General features: G+C 43.5%; 1 protein-coding gene across 1 annotated transcript in view; it reads right to left on the reverse strand.

The window, feature by feature from the left end:
* grm6a (glutamate receptor, metabotropic 6a) overlaps positions 1–20528 on the reverse strand; it is a 40257-nt gene that overhangs the window by 1988 nt on the left and 17741 nt on the right. Inside the window, exons 9-14 of the mRNA XM_026368528.1 lie at positions 6484–6748; positions 5412–5647; positions 5152–5313; positions 4872–5021; positions 1337–1477; positions 1133–1248 (exon numbers count right to left, since the gene is read on the reverse strand). Of these exons, the coding sequence (XP_026224313.1) occupies positions 1159–1248; positions 1337–1477; positions 4872–5021; positions 5152–5313; positions 5412–5647; positions 6484–6748 (1044 nt within the window). The 3' untranslated portion in view covers positions 1133–1158. The remainder of the gene's footprint in view (positions 1–1132; positions 1249–1336; positions 1478–4871; positions 5022–5151; positions 5314–5411; positions 5648–6483; positions 6749–20528) is intronic.

The raw sequence follows: 20528 nt of genomic DNA on the forward strand, positions 1-20528 counted from the left end.
TGTACATTGGAGAAACCAAACAGCCGCTACACAGGAGGTGTAACACCTCAGGACCAGAATCAGCTGTGTATCTTAAGGACAAAGGACACTTGTTTGAGGACTGTGATGTTCACATATTGGACAAAGAGGACAAGTGGTTTGAGAGAGGGGTGAGGATAGCCTTGCATATGCAAATCAACACCCCCTCACTCAACAGAGGTGGAGGACTTAGACACAACCTGTCTTCTAGACCTACCAACAGAGAATGTTCCTGCAAGAGCTGGGGGCACACGTTGGCGACACCAGCAACTGCAAGACGGCCAAGTCCGCCGCGCTCAACAGCTGCTGCAGCCATTGTGGTCCTGATACAGCAGTCTCAATCAGGGTGTGACACACAGCTTCCCATCAAAATGAGGAGATGGTGTGAACTAATATATTAATTATTATTAATGTTTGTATAGCATTTTGCAAACGCAAACAGGACATGGCCATTTTTATCCATGCTAAAAGGGGGTTTGTTTTTTCTGTCACTGCACAAAAAAGTAATGATGCAAAAAATCATTGATACTGCTAATTATTGACTTGCCTGATTTATTGTTAAAAAATAAATCAGGCACATATTATCTGATAAAAAAAATTTTTGAACAGGCATTTAGAGTTGTGAATCTGAATGAAACTTTGGTTTTCATGACCAGGACTGATGCAATTTTAAAAAATCAAGTTGGTCAGAGTGAAAAAGTCGTTGAATATATATGAGTTTTAGAGCATTATATAGCCATAATCAGTTTTGTTGTTAATCTGTTACATATCTCAGAACAGCTATTAATGACACACACAAAAAAAATGGAAAATAGTCATTTTTGATGTTCTCCTACAGGCAAACTGGCATTTGAAGGGTTAAAAAAATTAAAAAAGGAATGTATCTTGGTGCTGTATGGTGTTAATTATGCAGTAAAAGTAGCAAAAAAAAAAACATTTAAAAAATCTAAAAAAAAATCACATATTTAATGGCCATTTTTGACAGGTTGAAAAAACATGTGCCTTTAAAATTGAGTCACGGAGTGTCTCTGTCTGGAGTGACAGAGAAACATAAAGAAACACCTGCTGGAAGTTGCTGCTGATCTTTTACCTGTTTGTGGCAGAGATTCAATACCTGCATTTTGTAGCTGTCCTGCAGTATTACTGTGTTCTGTCAGGTTCAATCTTCATCTCTCCATTCTGCTTCTCAGTCAATGATTTCTGAGACAATCTGGCTACTTGGACAACAGCCTGCAAGACAGCAACAGTCAGGCAACAAGGCAACACAGCAACAGTCAGGCAACAAGACATCCATGAGAAGAAGGGACAGTAATGACACCTTGAAGCTTCTCTTCCTCTTCTGGACGTTCTGCTCTGGGTGGAAAACAATAACGTAAACCTTGGGCAGGTAGAGCATCCCCAGAGACACGGACGCGCTGAGAGACATGGACACAGTCAGAGTGGCCGTCTGGATAAACATCTGCAGAAAGACAGGCAGAACCTCCTCAACAACCATGACAAATGAAGGACTCTCAGAAGCTAAACCAGAACCAAAGCTACAAGGACTAAAACAGAACCAGAAATGCCTGAAGCTTTTGCTCTGCCGAAAGTAGTGAAGTAAACTGGATGAGACAGATCTTCACTTGTGGAGATCCCTTTTTGTATTAAACACGAGTCAAATTGAAAGTGAAACTCTAAGAATAAATAAGTCAATTTTCACACAGTATTTGTTCAATTCAGAAAGTTCACTTTGTAAAAAAATAAAAACTGCATCACTTTACAGCTAAAATAGATCAAATAGAATCAGTGATAAAATCAGCAAGCTTCCTAAATAAGTAGGGAAGTAATTTAATTATCTGCTGATCTGCTTAATGTATATGTGGATTTACAGTAAACAGATTACTACAGCACAGGGAAACGTGGGGAACATGTTCTCTAATTAGCCATGTAGTTCATAAGTGGGGAACAAATTCATATGACTCCTTTGAAGACACTGTTGTGGACAGTTGTGGTGATGCGTCCTTGGACAAGACTTTACAGAGACAAGACTTGTGTGACTGTCAAAATAAATATGGCAACATTAAAAACAACACTGATCAACAATCAGTCACAGAAAATCACATACTGTATGAAACGTGTTCTCAGGGTTACATTTAATGGGATTTCACACAGGCTTCTAATTCTTCCTCGAGGCACAGCCCTAACTCTAAACTCAACCTGGAGAATAATATTTCATTGTTGTGTATCTTCACAGAATCAACAGATTTATATGCAGGGACACACACAACCACACACACACACACACACACACACACACACACACAGCAGCCTGTTTCCTTTGTGTTTATGTGTTGTACAGACTTAAGTGTGTGTTGAGCATTTGGACAATAGCAGAACTCCCACATTTCTCACTCAGCTGTTATAATACCTTAACTCTCTCTGAGACTTGTTCTGTGGTTCAGATTAAAAAGAAAACCACTTCTTTTATTTCCTCCTCCAACAAACATCCTACGCTCCAACATGAAGAGGACGACTGAATGTTATCAGCCAGAGACAGAGGATTTTCTCTGCGATTTCATTTCTCTCACCCTAAAGAACTGAACTAAACAGAACTGTTCATCTGAAAACAAACTCATCTCATTCTGATGACGTGGCTGATTTTTTTGATTCCTCTAATAGCTGTTTTCCTCTTAGGTGTAAAACTCGCTGATCCTGTTTTACTGTACCTGAGCAGCTGCAGGTGAAGCAGCTCTGTTAGTGTCAAGCACAGCCTTTGAAGTTGGTGGCAGGGCTACTGTCATGTCTTTGAGTTCCTTCTGCTCTTGAACATGCCACATGAACTAAAATCAAAGTACAGTGATCTTCTGATTTCAACCTCCGTTCTCTCAGTCAGGATGAAGACCTGCAGGTCTGATTAAACCACCTGGACAATTTTTGTTTAAGGTCAATTCATGGTTTGCACTTGTCCTCTGACTTCTACCAATAATACAGCTGAGTTCATATGCAGACATGTTTCACATATTAAACGCATTAAACAAGCATCACATTTATTTGTCTGGTGCTGTCACTGCGTTCACAGTTTTTGGGTTGTGATAGGACCTTCACAGTTTCGGGCAGATGATCAGATTTACATTACATTTGTTTTTTTCAGATTTTGTCTATTTCTGTCTGATTTCTCAGGAAACCCAGACCCTACTGCTCAGATCTGTTTCTGTTGTGTCCAGATCTGGTGTGAACACTGCTGAGCTCCTTAATTTGAACTGAAATATGATCCACATGTGAAGAACAACAACAGGAAGATGTGTGAACCGTCCCGGTCTCTGCACTGACCCAGTCTCTGTGGTCGCTGTCCTTCGTCTTTCTGTCTGACGCGGCTATTTGCTTCAGGTTATTTCTGGCTTTTGTCTCTTTGTAACTTTATAATTACGTCCTGTGTTGGTTTATAATCTGGATAATCCCACAGCTCCTCTCTGCTTCCACTTTCTGTGTAATTCTGCTGTTGTTTATCTCTCATCCCTCCCGTAACTCACACCCAACCACAAAACTGCTGAGTTATTTTCTCCTCAGACTAACTCCACCCTCAGATGATTAAAAACTACAAGACATTACTTATAATGTGTTGTAGTTGGGGTAATACATTTCCTTTACGTACAACATTGTTTATCGGTGCTGCTAATAATAATGCTAATTGGTTGTTAAGTGTGATGCAACCCCCTCAGTCCAGTAAGCATGTGTTGTGAATGTATAATGAGAACTCTCTTTAATACTACCTCCATGTCGCTGAGAGTGAATAAAACACTCAGTTGTTTCGACTGGCCATGTTATTAGGGACAGCATTTATTTATGAGGAGGTGCTGGTAGGTTAGCAGTTAGCAACTCAATCTGTTCTAATTATGAGACATTTCTTTTAAGCCGTGCAGGCCTCCAAACAAACAAAGAGTAAAAATAGCATTTGTACCAGCTATAGCTTTAAAGCTTGTGGTTACAATGGTTCAGCACATGCCCCAGCATCCCAAGTTTGAGTCTCTCTAGGGCCTTTTTTTTCCATGTAACACCCTCCTTTCTTTTCCCACATGAACTGTCTCTTCAGTCAAAAAAAGGCAAAAAATGTCTAAAAACAAACTGTTAGTTAGTTAGTAAGTTACTTATTTTGCTATTTCCACAGAAATCCTCAGAAAAAAACGCCAGTTAGCTTTGGCAAAGTAGTAAAATTCAATCAATTCAATCAATATAAACCAACAGGTAGTGTATCTGTAACATAACAGCAACTTTTTACATTAAGTTCTCCAACAAACCTCAAGGTATTAGCTCTATGCTAACTGGACAGCTAGTGAGTTACCAAATTAACAAACTTTTTACATGATTAAATTTAATACAGTGGTAAAATGACCACTGACATGTGATTTTTGATTCTAACTACCTGAAACAACAGGGAACTGTTACCTAATACTGAAGTGATGCTGTCCTGTTACTGCTGCTACAGTTCGAGTTCTATTTCTTCTTCTCAGACCATTAGCTGCTCTCACAGATGAGAGGTGGGATCATTTACATTTACATTTAGTCATTTGGCAGATGCTTTAATAAGAAGTGACTTGCAAGCATGGTACGAAGTAAACAACAAATAAAAGTCAGGATCACCCTATAAACAGAACGCAGGGTCCGTCCTCACACTCAGGCCGTGGTCCAGACATTACAATCAGCATCGGATTAAGAATCTGTGATTTTAAAATGTTATAATTTCTAATATAAAATCATTTTTATTAAGGTACCACCATAATAACTTTGGACAAAAACACTTGAAATGCTAACGGGGTTTTATCCTGGTGCGGCTTGGTTCATTTTGGCTTAGATCTGGTTTTAGCCTAGGTTTTTACCTTCTCGGTGGACTGGGCTGTACCAAAGAAGATTGGTACGAAGGCAAGCCAGACGATGCAGGTGGTGTACATGGTGAAGCCGATTGGCTTTGCTTCATTAAATGTCTCCGGGACACCACGACTCTTCACCGCATATACTGTACATGTTACCTAGCAACAGAAACAATATGGGTTGTCTAGCAACACAGATCATTGTGAAAGATGCGCTGGTTAGTCTGAAATCCACATCAGTTGATTGATAACAGGTCAACAACAGATCAATACAGGATAAATTTGCTACCATGAGTACGATGCTGTAGCTCAGGCAGCAGATTATGGACAGGTCGGACATGTCACACTTCAGAATTCCTCGGGCCAGGTCAGGATTTGGGGGCCGGAGCTCTTCGTAGTCGATGATGGTGTGAGGAGGAACGACAGCAAATGAAACAAACACGCCAAGGACCTGACACGCACAAACACAAACACAGACACACACATTACCTTAAGTCATGTGACTAGCTGCTGCAGGCAGTGACAGGCATTACACACATGTGCTCTCACCTGGACTGAGATGAGGATGAAGGTGATGATTAGCTGGGAGGCAGGGCTGATGAATTTGGGTGGAGTCACCGACCTCTTGCCCTGTTCAAAGATGCGGTAGATGCGATTGGTTTTGGTCAACATGGCAGAGTAAGTGATGGCCATGCCAAGGCCCAGCAGGAGGCGCCGGAATGCACAAACCACCACACCTGGTTCTGCAATCATCAGGAAGGTCATCAGGTAGATCAGGAAGATACCTGTGGACAGACAATAAGACAGATGACGCCATTGTCATTGCTAATGCTAATTTACCTGCTGCTGTCAACTCCATCAACATATGACACCTTCAGAACTGGTATGATGTAGTTTTTTGTCAGCAATGAAAAGATGAAGTGAAGCTATAGATTCAGATGAAAACACTGTTTATCTTGTTCTAAATAAATTCAGTGTTGGTGTCAAAGTTTGGTTCTACATATCTGTCCTGCTGACTGCAGACACAGACAGAATAAGCAGTGCATCTCCTGCATAAACAAACATCGCTTTTGTCACAAATTCTTCTCCATGACAGTGGTGGATCCTAACTTTTAATTTGCCAAATAAAACTGATCCTGGACTCTGGTGTAACTGGTGTTCTGTGATTATAAAGCTGCTACATGCGATGCAGATTATAATATGTTAGTAATGGACGGGACCTGCCCACTCATCATCCACAGCATCTGGACCCAACACCAAGAACAGAGGACGAAGTGAGCTTTGACCACCTGCTTTAAAGATTTATCTCAACTGTCCTTGGAGTGTCCACAAAGGTCCATGTCTCCTTACTCCCCACCTTTTCTGATGCAAACCGGCTATTTGCTAAGGACAAACAGTCACAGCTTAGAGAATCACTGGATTTAACCAGCATCAGAGTCTGAACCCAGAGTCTCTATAATGTTCACTACTCTCTCTGTAGAGCCCAACAGTGAAAGAGAGAATTTGCAGCAGTAGAGAGATTCTGGTCAGACTTCCTTTAGCTGATACTGATCCTCAAGGCTGGCTCAGGATGTCTCTAATATTTATCAATCAGTAATATCTACTTGTCAAGAGGACTCACCTGTCAGGAGGACGTAACTGAGCTCCCGGCCAGATGCCCTGACAATGGGAGTGTCATTGAAACGGATGAAGGTGATCACCACAGCACTGGTTGCGAGGATACCAAGCAAGGCAATGGATGTGGGCACCAGAGCCCAGGGTGAGTTCCATTCCAGTTTTATGATTGGGGTTGGATGACAGGTGGTCCTGTTCAGGGTGGGACGCATGTCTGATGGACAGGTCTCACAAGTAAACTCATCCAGCTGGTACTGATACCCGTCACATAGCTGCAGATGATCAGAGAGGAACAGATTAATTTTTAATTAATTGTAATATTTTTACAGAAACAAAACATTCCCAATCTCAAGGCACTTAACAATGTAAGGCTTAAGACCTTACAGAATCAAACTATTTAACTATATATAGCATAGAAAACCCCAAAAATCCAACAATCTCTGTGTCTGTCAACAAAATAAAACCTCTGTCTTGTCTGAATTGAGGAGTAGAAAACTAGAGGACATCTAGGCCTTTATGTCTTTTAAGCAGTTTGACTAATTGATTTGTTACATCTGGTTTATATTTTTCTAGTTTGGCAGTGCTAATCTAACCATAAAATAATAATAATAATAATAATAATAATAACTGACACTTTATTAATCCCCTGGGGGAATTCTTTGGGGACAGGCTGTCAACTTGAGGTGCCAAGGGTTCGAGATTCAGCATCTTGTCCAGGGACACTTCAACAATCAGAAGAGCCTGGAAGCAAACCACCAACCCTGGGGTTCGTAGACAACTGCCCTACTAACTGAGCCACAGTCGCTTCTATATATATAAAAAAAAAAAAAATCCCCACTCGCCCCTTCCTTGGAGGGGTCTTAGTCCTACAAGCTCGGGTCCTCTACCAGAGGCCCTGGTGCTTGAGGGTCCTGCGCAGTATCTTAGCTGTTCCTAGGACTGCACTCTTCTGGACAGAGATCTTAGGAGTTGGGAGTTACAGCCCCCAGTGTTCCTATCACTATGGGTACCACTTGGTACCACATCTTTTCCAGCTCTTCTTTCAGTCCTTGGTACTTCTCGATCTTCTCGTGCTCCTTCTTTCTGATGTTGCTATTACTTGGCATTGCTACATCTATCACTACAGCCTTGTTCTCCTGTTTGTCCACCACTACTATGTCGGGTTGGTTGGCCATTACCAGTTTGTCAGTGTGTCCCTTCTCTCTCTGTTCTCATTGAACACACAAACTTATCCTCCAGGTTGGTTTCACTACAAGTGAAACAATGGAAGAGGAGGGTGTGAAAAGATGTAATAGTCACACCTCTGCCAACCCCCCTTATCCCCTTAAGTGAGTCGTTAGGTTTGTCCAACCTGATGGATGTGTAAAGTGGCCTTTGTGATGGTGAGAATCTTCGACGTTTAGTACCACCTTTCTGGGTGTAGAACCTGGACTTGATTTCTGGCCTAGCACTCAGGAAGCTTGTTAAATCTGGAGGGGGGTGTCTGCATGTAACTCCCATTCCTTTTTCAACAGGTGTTGAATATACAGTACTTGATCATGGAAGTGCCCCCTGTGTTGTTTTTTCCAGTGTTCCACCGCTCTAGATCCACTGTTGTATTTGAGTGTCAGCCATGCCTTCTCTTTGCTCTTGCATTTCTAGTTTGTTTTCAGAGACTTCTTTGAACATGTTTAAGCTCTCGTTTAAATTCCAGTATGTTGCTGCAGATGGTAGGTAGCCCAGCTATTAGTACTTTAGCTTGGTCTTGTTACCCCACTACTTCTACTTCATCCGTGTACTTACTCATTGGGTTATCACATTTTCCTCAATTTCCCTGCTTGACTAGAAGCTTCTCTTGATTCTCATTTTTTCCGTTTTTTCCCCATTTGTTCTTATTACTTATCTTCATACAGTTGCGAGAAAAGGTATGTGGGCCCTTTCTGATTATGTGGAGTTTTGCCTGAATTGGTCATAAAATGTGTTTTGATCTTCATCTAAGTCACAACAATAGAAAAACACAGTCTGCTTAAAATAATACTACACATACATTATATGTTTTCATGTTTTTATTGAACATAACATGTAAACATTCACAGTGCAGGGTGGAAAAAGTATGTCAACCCCTAGCTTAATGACTTCTCTAAGAGCTAATTGGAGCCAGGAGTGAGCCAACCTTGAGTCCAATCAGTGTGATGATATTGGATGTATTGCTGAAAGCTGTTCTGCCCTTTAAAAACACACCCCAGTTTTGGGTTTACTGGTTTCAAGAAGCACTCACTGATGTGAACCATGTCTCGCAGAAAAGAGCTCTCAGAAGACCTACAATTAAGAATTGTTGACTTGCATGAAGCTGGAAAGGGTTACAAAAGTATCTCCAAAAGCCTTGATGTTCATGTGTAAGACAGACTGTCTACAAATGGAGAAAGTTCAGCACTGTTGCTACTCTCACTAGGCGTGGTCGTCCTGTAAAGATGACTGCAAGAGCACAGCGCAGAATGCTGAATGAGGTAAAGAAGAATCCTAGAGTGTCAGCTAAAGACTTAGGTAATCTCTGGCACATGCTAACATTTTTGTTGACACATCTACAATAAGGAAAACATCAAACAAGAATGGAGTACATGGGAGGACACCACGGAGGAAGCCATTGCTGCCCAAAACAAATTTTGCAGCATGTTTGAAGTTTGCAAAAGAGCACCTGGATGTTCCACAGCACTACTGGCAAAATATTCTGGGGACAGATGAAACCAAAATTTAGTTGTTTGGAAAAAACACACAACACTGTGTGGAGAAAAAAAGGCAAAGCACACCAACATAAAAACCTCATCCCCACTGTAAAAAATGGCGGAGGGAGCATCATGGTTTGGGGTTGCTTTGCTGCCTCAGGGGCTGGACGGATTGTTGTCATTGATGGAAAATTGAATTCCATTTTGCAGGTGTAACAGATTAGAAAAGTCACTTTGTTTTAGAATTATTATTTTCTATTATGTTGTGAATTTAATCTTATTGAGCAGTTTTTATTTGCACTTTGTTTGTCCCTTTTGGAAATCTGTATTGCTGCACATCGCCTTTTATGTTCCTCCTGAGTTTCCGTACCTCCGGAGTCTCCGTGTCTGGTACCCCTCCCCCTTCCCTCACACTGCCGCTAGGCATCGCTGAGGGTAAGTGGTGTGTAGAAACGCGGGTGGCGCTATTATGCTAATTTCTTTATAGCATAAGTTGTTTATTATGTTGTTTTTACTGTATAACTTTTGCTTTTATTGTTACAATGGTATTGAGCCATTTTTGTTAAGTTTTGACCACTAGTATAAGTTTTATAGCCGTTTTTGTTTTACTCTTTAGCGCCACTAGCATAGCAGCAGGCCGCCATGTGGTGTGTCGTAAAGTAGCTGTGTAGCGTTTTCATTGTATTTCTCATTGAAAACTTTATTTTTGTACATATAGGGGTCAGATGTGCAGGACAGGCCAGAAGACAAATTGTTTTATTGTCTTCTGCAGGTATGTTTCTTTCTATTTAGTTTTCATGTCTATTATTTGTATCCCGTCATCCAACCACATGCAATAGTTTAGTTAGTAGAGTGTATTTTCATGGTTTTCATACAATTCTGAAGAAAACTGTTGTAATTTGTTAGTGTGGTTTGTAATATGTAAAGAAAAAAAAAGATTTATTTTGTAATCAGCTGCCCGTGATTATTAATATACTATGTAAAGTATATATTGCAGCATTGTATAGAGCTCTGCCTATTTTGTAGAGCCTGTGTAATAATTATATGTTATGAGAAAAGACCCCCTTTTCCCCACACACTGCCGCTAGGCATCGCTGAGGGGGTCAGATGTGCAGGACAGGCCAGAAGACAAATTGTTTTATTGTCTTCGGCAGAGCGATTAAAGCAGAGGAAAACAGCAATCAGCGTGGTCATCGTTTGTGTCAGTTCTACACCCATTACACTGGTGCCGTGACTCCTTGGATCTTCGGTTCAGCTTGATGCTGGACGCTGTGGATGCTGCGCTGCTCTCCTGATCTACTCGTCGAGATCCTGAAGTCCTGTGTATCTTTCCTATGTGATTTAGACTCAGTTTTTTTTAATTACCTTAGCGAGTGCCAGTAGTGTTTCCTGAACCTATTTCTGTTGTTTTCTGATGTATTTACTGCATAATGGATAGGTTCGTTAGTCCACAACTGTCTAAGGGAAGGGGTTTGTTGCTTAGTGACATCATTGAAAGTAGAGATGTGGGTCATTCTAAGTCAGTACCTGATGGTAATCCAGATAGTGGTTTGAGCCATAGGCCAACTTGTACCCCTGTTAGTGGGTTCAGAAGAGGGAGTGTCTATACTTCCACCCCGGAAAGTGATGCTGATGCCATCCACTATCTCACAGACATGGTAGGGCAGTTAGGTGCTCAGATTGGGGAATCTATTGTTGCTAAGTTGTTGTCAGCTGGTGTTATGAACACATCTGGTGATAATCTGACTACCCCCACTGCTCAGACTACATACCGTGACACTATTAGACAAGACCTTCCTCATGTGACAGTTCATGTTAAGTCAGACAGAGATCTTCCGACATTCAGAGGTGACAACACCGACAAGTATTCTGTGCAAGACTGGACTGACATGACTAAATCTCATCTCAGAAAACATGAGTTCCCTGTGGATGGCCAGGCAGAGGAGATTATGAGCCACTTACTCTGCAAAGCCAGAGATGTTGTGAGGATTGCCTTAAGTAGTGATTCGGGTCTTGATGTTAAAAAGTCACCTGAGATTGTTTATGATGTTCTTCTCCACTATTTTAGTGATGCTCCCTCATGTCTCCCTCTTGCTGATTTTAATGCCACCCTGCCCAGACACAAAGAAAATCCTGTTGACTACTGGATACGGCTGAATAAGGCAGCAGACTTGGCCATGGAGGGCCTGCAGAGACAAGGTAAACGGACGGAGAACATGGCTGATGAAGTGGCACTCATGTTTGTCAAACATTGCCCTGATCCAGACGTGTCATACACACTGAAATGTAAGCCCATTAATGAGTGGACGTCCCGTGATGTTCAACTTCATATTGATGATTATCAGAGAGAGCTTAGAGCTAGTGGCAGAGTCACAGGGACTGCACAGTTAAAGAATCACACTACCACAATCACCACTGACCAGCCTAGCTTATCTCCAGCAAACCCGACACTGCCCACACATTGCCATGCTTGTTCTCCGGCCCAAGTGCAGCGCCCAGCCTGCCACCAAGATCATTTGACCCCTGCCTCTAGCCCTGTTCCGACTGAGCCCGACCGCACTGTGCGCTGCACCTCCATTCCAGCCATGGCACAAAACCTTCGGAGGAAAGACTCCTTACCCGGATGGTTGATATCTTTCAGGGGATGATGGATAAAATGCAGCAACGTAGCAGTCATTCAACCCGTGCCAGGAGATTCCCAAGCTCACGTCGGGAAAGACGCCCCAATGAGACAGTCTGTAAGGTCTGTGATGACCCTGGCCACAGCACTATATCACATTGTATGTCTGAAAGATTGTGTTTTACCTGTCTTGCCCCAGGCCACACTAGGCAGACGTGCCCAGGCATAAACTCCTCTCAACCACAGTCTTCGGAAAACTAGCTGACCTGTATTTGGAGGGAGGCAGTACAGGTCTCAACTCAGACTCCCGCACAGATGTTCCACTTGATGCTGAAACAGTTTACACTTCTGCGAAAGACTCATGTTGTAACGATTTGATTGTCTATCAGAATGTTCACAGGGTCAGCAGCAGTGACAGCCTGTTTTACACACCTGTTGTGTTTGGTGGAACAGTGGAAATTGGTGGCATGTTGGATAGCGGATCCATGGCCTGTAGCGTCAATGAGGTGGCTGAGATGAAATTGAGAGAAGCTGGTTTACTTACTGGCCTTAACAAGTCTGATGTGAATGTGGTTCTTGTTGGATGTGGTGGACTTCGGGTCAAGCCCAAATGTGCTTTTGAAGTGGAGATGGAAGTGTATGGCTGTAAGATGTTGGTTCCCATACTTGTTGTTTCAGGTCAGCATGACAAGCTGATATTGGGGGCCAATGTTGTCAAACACATCCTCCATCAGTCTAAGCTGTGTGAATCTTATTGGAAAACAGTGTCCAGCCCCTGCTCACCCGCAGACCCAGAAGCTGAGCTGTCTATGCTTGTAGGTCTGAACCCCTGGAGAGGTGAAACCATCCCAGATAAAATTGGTACTGTCAGGTGCAACTCTGCTACTTGCCTTGAGCCTGGTCAAGAGTATCTTGTCTGGGGGAAGCTGCCAAAGAACACTGCCATCTCCCCAGGCAGTACAGTTATGACAGAGCCATCATTTTCCCGTTCAGCTCCTAGAGGTGTGTTAGTGGCAAGGATCGTGACTCCACTGTGGGGCGATAGATGGGTCCCCCTCAAGCTCATTAATACGTCTGTCAGATGTTGTTACTGCGCCGAAATGCAAAGCTGGCTGATGTTTACTCCTGCATAGCCATTGAGGACATGGATGGGGTTGCTCAGCCAGATAATTTCCTGGTCAAGAGCTGTTCACAGTCAGTGACGACGTCTGGTGATTTGCAAACTGCTGCAGACAAACTCAGATCAGCCGGGCTCAGTAACGTCGACATTGAGTCGTGTGAGGTTTCAGAGGATTGTAAGAAGAAGTTGGCTGATCTTGTTTTACAGTATGAGGACATCTTTTCACGCCACCACCTCGACTGTGGTGAGGCGAAAGGATTTGTGCATTGCATCCACCTCTCAGACAACCGACCTTTCAGGCTCCCCTACAGACGCGTGCCCCCTGGACACTATCAAAAGCTGCGCCAGGTGCTGAGTGAAATGGAGGACAAGGAGATAATCAGAAAATCAACCAGTGAGTACGCGTCACCACTTGTTCTTGTGTGGAAGAAAAACGGTGATCTCTGTATTTGCACAGACTTTCGTTGGTTGAACAAGAGAACCTTGAAGGATGCTCATCCTCTCCCACACCAGGCGGACTGTCTAGCAGCATTGGGAGGAAACAGTCTTTTCAGCACGATGGATTTAACGTCTGGGTTTTACAACATGCCACTTCACGAGGAGGATCGGAAGTACTCTGCCTTTACAACACCTATGGGCTTGTATCAATATAACCGTCTCCTTCAGGGTCTGTGCAACAGCCCAGGCAGTTTTATGCGGATGATGACCAGCATTTTTGGTGACCAGAACTACCTTAGCTTGCTTTGCTATCTTGATGATCTGCTGGTGTTTGCCCCAGACGAAGAGACAGCCTTGCTGCGCTTGCAGGTGGTGTTTGAAAGCTTGCGTGGCCATAATCTGAAGTTAGCACCCAAAAAGTGTTTCTTCCTCAGGAGGTCTGTGAAGTTTCTCGGCCATGTAATTGATGAGAATGGTGTCTCGACGGACCCTGCTAAGGTTGAGAACATAGCGAACATGACATGTGCTGACCTTATGGAAGCTGATGGTGTGACTCCATCTGTGGCTAACTGTGACTAACTGAACTGAGCACACATACTCGCTAGATTCGACATGTTTCCATCCTTCAGTTGTAAATTGTATTCATTTCCGCTACTGGTCGCTGCTGTTTTGTGTTTTGTGTTCTGTTTTTGCACTGTCTTCTGACGTCTGTCTGCACTTTTTCTTTGTGTTCTTGCACTGTTTGCACTAGGTTGCACAGGATGCACTTTATGTGTTTTGCTAGGACAACTTAGCAGTCCTCAGCCCCATGTTTGTCTTGTTGCCGTTTTATGTAGCACCATGGTTCTGGAGAAACGTTGTCTCATTTCACTATGTACTGCTTTAGCTATATGTGGTTGGAATGACAATAAAGCTTCTTGACTTGACTTGACTTGACTCCATCACAGAAGTGTATAAGATCTTTTCTGGGCATGGTAAACTACTATCAGCACTTTGTACCAGGATACTCTGCCATTGCTAAGCCACTCTTTGAGATGTTGAAAGGTGAAAAGAAGACGAGGAAATGTTTTAAAAACAAAATGTCAGGACGGAAGCTGTGTGCGGCTGACTGGACAGCACAACAAGAGCAGGCCTTTGAAAAACTTAAGGCTTCACTGATCCGCACTGTGGTCCTTGCCCACCCTGACTTCAGTCGTCTCAACTGATGCTTCTTTGGATGGCATAGGAGCCGTGCTGTCTCAGGTTCAGGAGGGTGAAGCACGAGCTAGACCCATTGCATTCGCCAGTAAGTCAGTGACTCAGTCCCAAAAGAACTACCCAGCCCACCGTTTGGAGTTTCTGGCTTTGAAATGGTCGGTCTGTGACAAGTTTAGTCACTGGCTCAAAGGTCATAAATTCACAGTTTGTCACACACTGACAATCCGTTGACTCATATTCTATGACTTTGACATCAAATATGTCCCAGGTCACAAGAACACAGTGGCTGATGCCTTGAGCCGTGTGCCTTTTGTCAAGGAGAATATTGGTCACAGACTGCTTGCTGTGTCCTATGCAAGCCTGCTGGCGGAAATCAAGGGCATGTCCAGTAACTCTGTCCAAGATGCCTTCCGGTCATCCAGTCATGCCAAACCCATTCCAGTAGGTAGTGAAGCCCTGTCTACATGCGAACCACTTCACCAGTGCAGTGAAAACAAGGATGTGTCTGCCCTGTTACAGTCACATATTGGATGGGATGCAGGTCCGAGGGCCAGGGCAGTGCAGACGTTGCAGCATCTGCCGCAGTTGCTTCCGCCTCAACTGAACGACCTGACTGCGTACACTGAAAGAGACCTTCGTGACAAGCAGTTGGAGGACAAGACTCTTTCCTGTATCCTGTTTTATGTTGAGAGACGGCGGAGACCCTCTAGAAGGGAGCGAGCAAAAGAGTCTGCTGCTGTCACAAGATTCTTGAAGCATTGGGATAAGCTTGCTGTGAGTAATGGCGTGCTGTACAGAGTCTCGAAACGTTCCCAATACGTTGTTCCTGACTCCCTCAAGGATGAGGTCCTCAAAGGTGTCCATGATGAGGCTGGACATCAAGCTCAGTTTAGGACCCTCAACTTAACAAGACAGAGATTCTTTTGGCCAAACATTGAAAGAGACGTGAGGGATTACGTCCGCCATTGTCAAAGGTGTGTTGTCAGTAAAACAGCTGAGCCTGAAGGGAGAGCCCCTCTGGAAGCTATAACAACAACTCGGCCATTGGAATTGGTCTGCATTGACTTTTGGTCGGCTGAAGATCACAGGAACAAGTCTGTTGATGTCTTAGTGATTACAGATCATTTTACTACGATGGCTCAGGCATTCCCCTGTAAAGATCAAACGGCTAAGCAGGTGGCAAAAGTTCTCTGGGACCGATATTTTTGTGTTTTCGGCTTCCCTAAAAGGGTTCACAGTGACCAAGGTGCCAACTTTGAGAGTCAGCTAATAAGTGAGCTCCTTAAGGTTTCTGGTGTCAGGAAATCACACACTACCCCCTATCATCCAATGGGAAACGGAAGTGTGGAACGATTTAATCGGACCCTGGGCAGTACGATCTGAGCATTGCAACCTGAAGCAAAAGCAGATTGGCCACTACGGCTGCAGACTCTGACTTTCATGTACAACTGTACAGCCCATGAGATGATGGGCTACCCCCCCTTTTACCTCATGTTTGGCCGAACCCCTCGTCTCCCTGTTGACATTCTTTTCCACACTGTCCTTCATGATTCCACTGTGATGGGCTATGATAAATATGTGGATTCTCTCACTGCTGACCTGAAAGAGGCTATGGTGATTGCCTAGGAACATGCAGTGAAAGAGCAAACAAGACACATCCAGCTCTACAACAGGAAGTTGAAAGGATCTGACATCCAAATTGGCGACAGGGTGCTCTTAGCCAATCGGACAGAAAGGGGCAAGAAGAAACTTGCTGACAAATGGGAATCCACCATCTACACAGTGACGGACATGAATCCGGTGACGCACACATACCGGATATGTGACACGGTCTCTGGTCGAGAGAAAGTGGTACACAGGAACCTGCTGATGCTGGTCAACTTCCTCCCTTTAGGGAATTCCTCTGACATGTCTAATCTGCCTTCATCTACATCTGTTGCGAGTTCACCGGTTTCAGACCATGTAGGTGAGGTTGTGGGCGCTCAGCCTGAGAGAGGGGATGTGGATAGTGGTGAGGGCCCTGATGCTGAAGGTGACATCAACTCATCTGTGCATTCTGGAGATGGAGTAGGCCACTCAAGTCATCCCATGGATGCTGACAGGAGAACGTTTGAATGGGTTACACAATTGTCTGTGCCGGGTCTATCTCAGGTGGATGTTACTGACAGGACCAGCGTGTCTTCTGACCCCCAGGAATCCCCTGTCCCAGCTGATGGACTTTTGACTGGTCAGTCGGTGACTTGTGACTCTGAGTCAATGACTGACATGGCTGCTGAGTAAGACAGTCGAACCCTGTGCTTGACAACATGACACAAACAGACGACACAACGCACGACTTACATGCACGGTCACCCTTCTTGCACACAAGTCAGGTCGAGATTTGGCCGCCTGGTCAAACCTGTTAATCGCCTGATACAGACCATGTCCAGACAGGACGTTGTTCAGGATAAGTTTAGTGTTAAAGGTGTTTGCAAGTCTGTGTTTCAGGCTCTCCTTGACTGATTTCTGATTCTGGAAGGGCGTTGCCCTATAGCTTTATGAACATTTTGTGATGGTGCATTTTTGCATGTTTTATATATTTGTCATGGGCTTATACTACACTGTATGATAGGGTCTTGTGGGGTGTACAAGGCACCCTGTTACCAGTATCTGGTTTGGGGGATGAGCGCTGCCCTCTTACCACTTCATCCTTATGGGATACCTGAGATGTTGGGTTTTGTTTTGTTTGATGACCCTTGGACTGTTATTGTGAGTTGTTTTTTTACTGGATATACTGTGTAGTAGGTGCTCAAGGTTGATAAAATTCAGTGGAGGCGGGTGTAACAGATTAGAAAAGTCCCTTTGTTTTAGAATTATTTTCTATTATGTTGTGAATTTTATCTTATTAAGCAGTTTTTATTTGCACTTTGTTTGTCCCTTTTGGAAATCTGTATTGCTGTACATCGCCTTTTATGTTCCTCCTGAGTTTCCGTACCTCCGGAGTCTCCGTGTCTGGTCCCCCTCCCTCTCCCCTCACACTGCCGCTAGGCATCGCTGAGGGTAAGTGGTGTGTAGAAACGCGGGAAAACGTAAGACCATCTGTCCACCAACTGAAGCTCCGCAGAGGATGGGTGATGCAACAGGACAATGACCCAAAGCATACAAGTAATTCAACAAAAGAATAGCTTCAACAGAACAAAATACGCCTTCTGGAGTGGCCCAGTCAGAGTCCTGACCTCAACCCGATTGAAATGCTGTGGCATGACCTTAAGAGAGCCATTCACACCAGACATCCCAAGAATATTTCTACACTGAAACAGTTTTGTGAAGAGGAGTGGTCCAAAATTACTCCAGATCATTGTGCAGGTCTGATCTGCAACTAAAGGAAACGTTTGCCCAGGGATCTGTGCTTGGACCGATTCTTTTCACTTTATATATGTCCCCTTTAGGCAATATTATTAGGAAACACTCCATAAATTTCCATTTTTATGTAGATGACACCCAGCTATATTTATCTATGAAACCAGGAGAAACTAATCAACTAGTCAAACTTCAAGAATGCTAAAAAGACATAAAGACCTGGATGTCCTCCAATTTCCTTCTCCTAAATCCAGACAAGACAGAGGTTATACTGTTTGGGCCTAAAAATCTCAAAGACACTATGTCTAATCACATTCTCACCATTGATGACTTAGTTCTGGCCTCAAGTAATACTGTAAGAAATCTCAAAGTTATCTTTGATCAGGATATCTCCTTCACTTCATACATCAAAGAAATCTCTAGAACTGCCTTTTTTACCTAAGAAACATTGCTAAAATTAGGAGCATCCTGTCCCAAAGTGATGCTGAAAAACTAGTCCATGCATTTGTTACTTCCAGACTGGACTATTGTAATTCATTATTAATTGAATGTCCCAATAACTCATTAAAGAGCCTCCAGTTAATCCAAAATGTTGCAGCCAGAGTTCTGACTGGAATTAGCAAGAGAGATCATATTTCTCCAACGTTAGCTTCTCTCCATTGGCTCCCTGTTAAATCCAGAATTGAATTTAAAATTCTTCTCCTCACTTATAAATCCCTTAATAATCAGGCTCCATCTTATCTTAAAGACCTCATAGTTCCTTATCTTCCAAGCAGAACTCTCCGTTCTCAGACTGCAGGTTTACTTGTGGTTCCTAGAGTTTCCAAATGGAGAATGGGAGATAGAGCCTTTAGCTATCAAGCCCCTCTCCTGTGGAACCAGCTCCCAGTTCAGGTTTTGGAGGCAGACACCCTCTCTACATTTAAGACTAGACTTCAAACTTTCCTTTTTTATAAATCTTATAGTTAGAGATGGATCGGGTGAGTCTGAACCATCTCTTAGTTATGCTGATATAGGTTAGTCTGCTGGGGGAACTCTACTGATAAACTGAGCTCCTCTCCTCTCTCCTTTCTCCTGTATCAATGCAAATGCCACCATTGCATGTCATTAACTTTGTGTCCTCTCTCTCCTGTAGTTATGTTTCCTCCTCTCTGTCTCCCTCTCTCTGTACTTTTCTGCAGGTATCCTCGGCCTGGAGCTGTACATCTTCAGAATCCAGTTCATCTGCCCAATGTTCTTGCTGCTTGTTGTTGTCTTTATTGCCTGCTGTTCTTTTCTCTCTTCTCTTTCCACTCACCCCAACTGGTCGAGGCAGATGGCCGCCCACTATGAGCCTGGTTCTGCTGGAGGTTTCTTCCTCTAAAGGGAGTTTTTCCTCTCCACTGTTGCCTAAAACTTGCTCAAATGGGATTGTTGGGTTTTCTCTATAATTTTTTGTATAAATATTTTCTGTAAGGTCTTAAACCTTACACTGTAAAGTGCCTTGAGATAACTTCTGTTGTTAATTGGTGCTATACAAATAAAATTGAATTGAATTAAATTGAATTGAAGTTTGGTTGAGGTTATTGCTGCCAAAGAAGGGTCAAGCAGTTATTGAGACCAAGACAGTGTTTTTCTATTGTTGTGACTTAAATGAAGATCAGAGCACATTTTATGACCAAACCATGCAAAACTCCATGTAATCCCAAGGGTTCACATACTTTTTGTTACAAATTGGTCTCTCTTCTTTCATTCCTCTTCTTTCATGGAACGTGCAGCCTTCAACCAACCAAGTCTGGCTTCAAGAGTGGTCACTCCACAGAAACGGCACTTCTGACTTGTGGAATCCCTACGGGTGGCTAAAGCTGCAGGTAACTCTTCTGTCCTTATTCTATTAGACCTATCTGCAGACTTTGACACTGTGAACCATCAGATTCTCATGACTACACTCTCAGACTTGGGCATCTCTAGATCAGCTCTAGCCTGGCTTTGGTCATACTTGTCCGAACGAACCTTCAAGGTATCCTGGCAGGGGCATGTTTCCGACTCTCATAACCTCTCCACTGGTGTACTGCAGGGCTCAGTCCTTGGTCCTCTTCTTTTTTCAATCTATACTTCTTCTCTAGGCTCTATCATCCATTCTCATGGCTTTTCTTATCACTGCTATGCGGATGACACACAGCTCTTCCTGTCCTTTCCGCCGGATGACTCAAGTTTCTCGTCTCGCATCTCTGCCTGTCTCTCTTACATCTCTGCCTGGATGAGAAAAAGACACCTTCACCTTAATATTCCCAAGACTGAAGTCCTATTCTTCCCTGCCAGACCTTCAACTCAACACAACATCAGCATTAACATTGGATCTGCGGTGATTGTCCCTGCTAAGTCAGACAGAAATCTGGGGGTCATCATTGGTGAACAACTTCACGGAACACATCGCCACAGTCTCTAGGTCATGTAGATATGCCCTCCACAACATCAGAAAGATCAGGCCCTACCTGACGGAGTACACGACCCAACTCATTGTACAGGTCGATCTTATCTCGTCTTGACTACTGCAATGCACTGCTGATGGGTTTACCGGCATCCACGACCAAACCCCTCCAGATGATCCAAAATGCAGCAGCACACCTCATTTTCAATCAGCCAAAAAGGTCTCA

Source organism: Anabas testudineus, chromosome 7 (assembly GCF_900324465.2).
Source record: "Anabas testudineus chromosome 7, fAnaTes1.2, whole genome shotgun sequence".
In the NCBI taxonomy this organism is placed as follows: domain Eukaryota; kingdom Metazoa; phylum Chordata; class Actinopteri; order Anabantiformes; family Anabantidae; genus Anabas; species Anabas testudineus.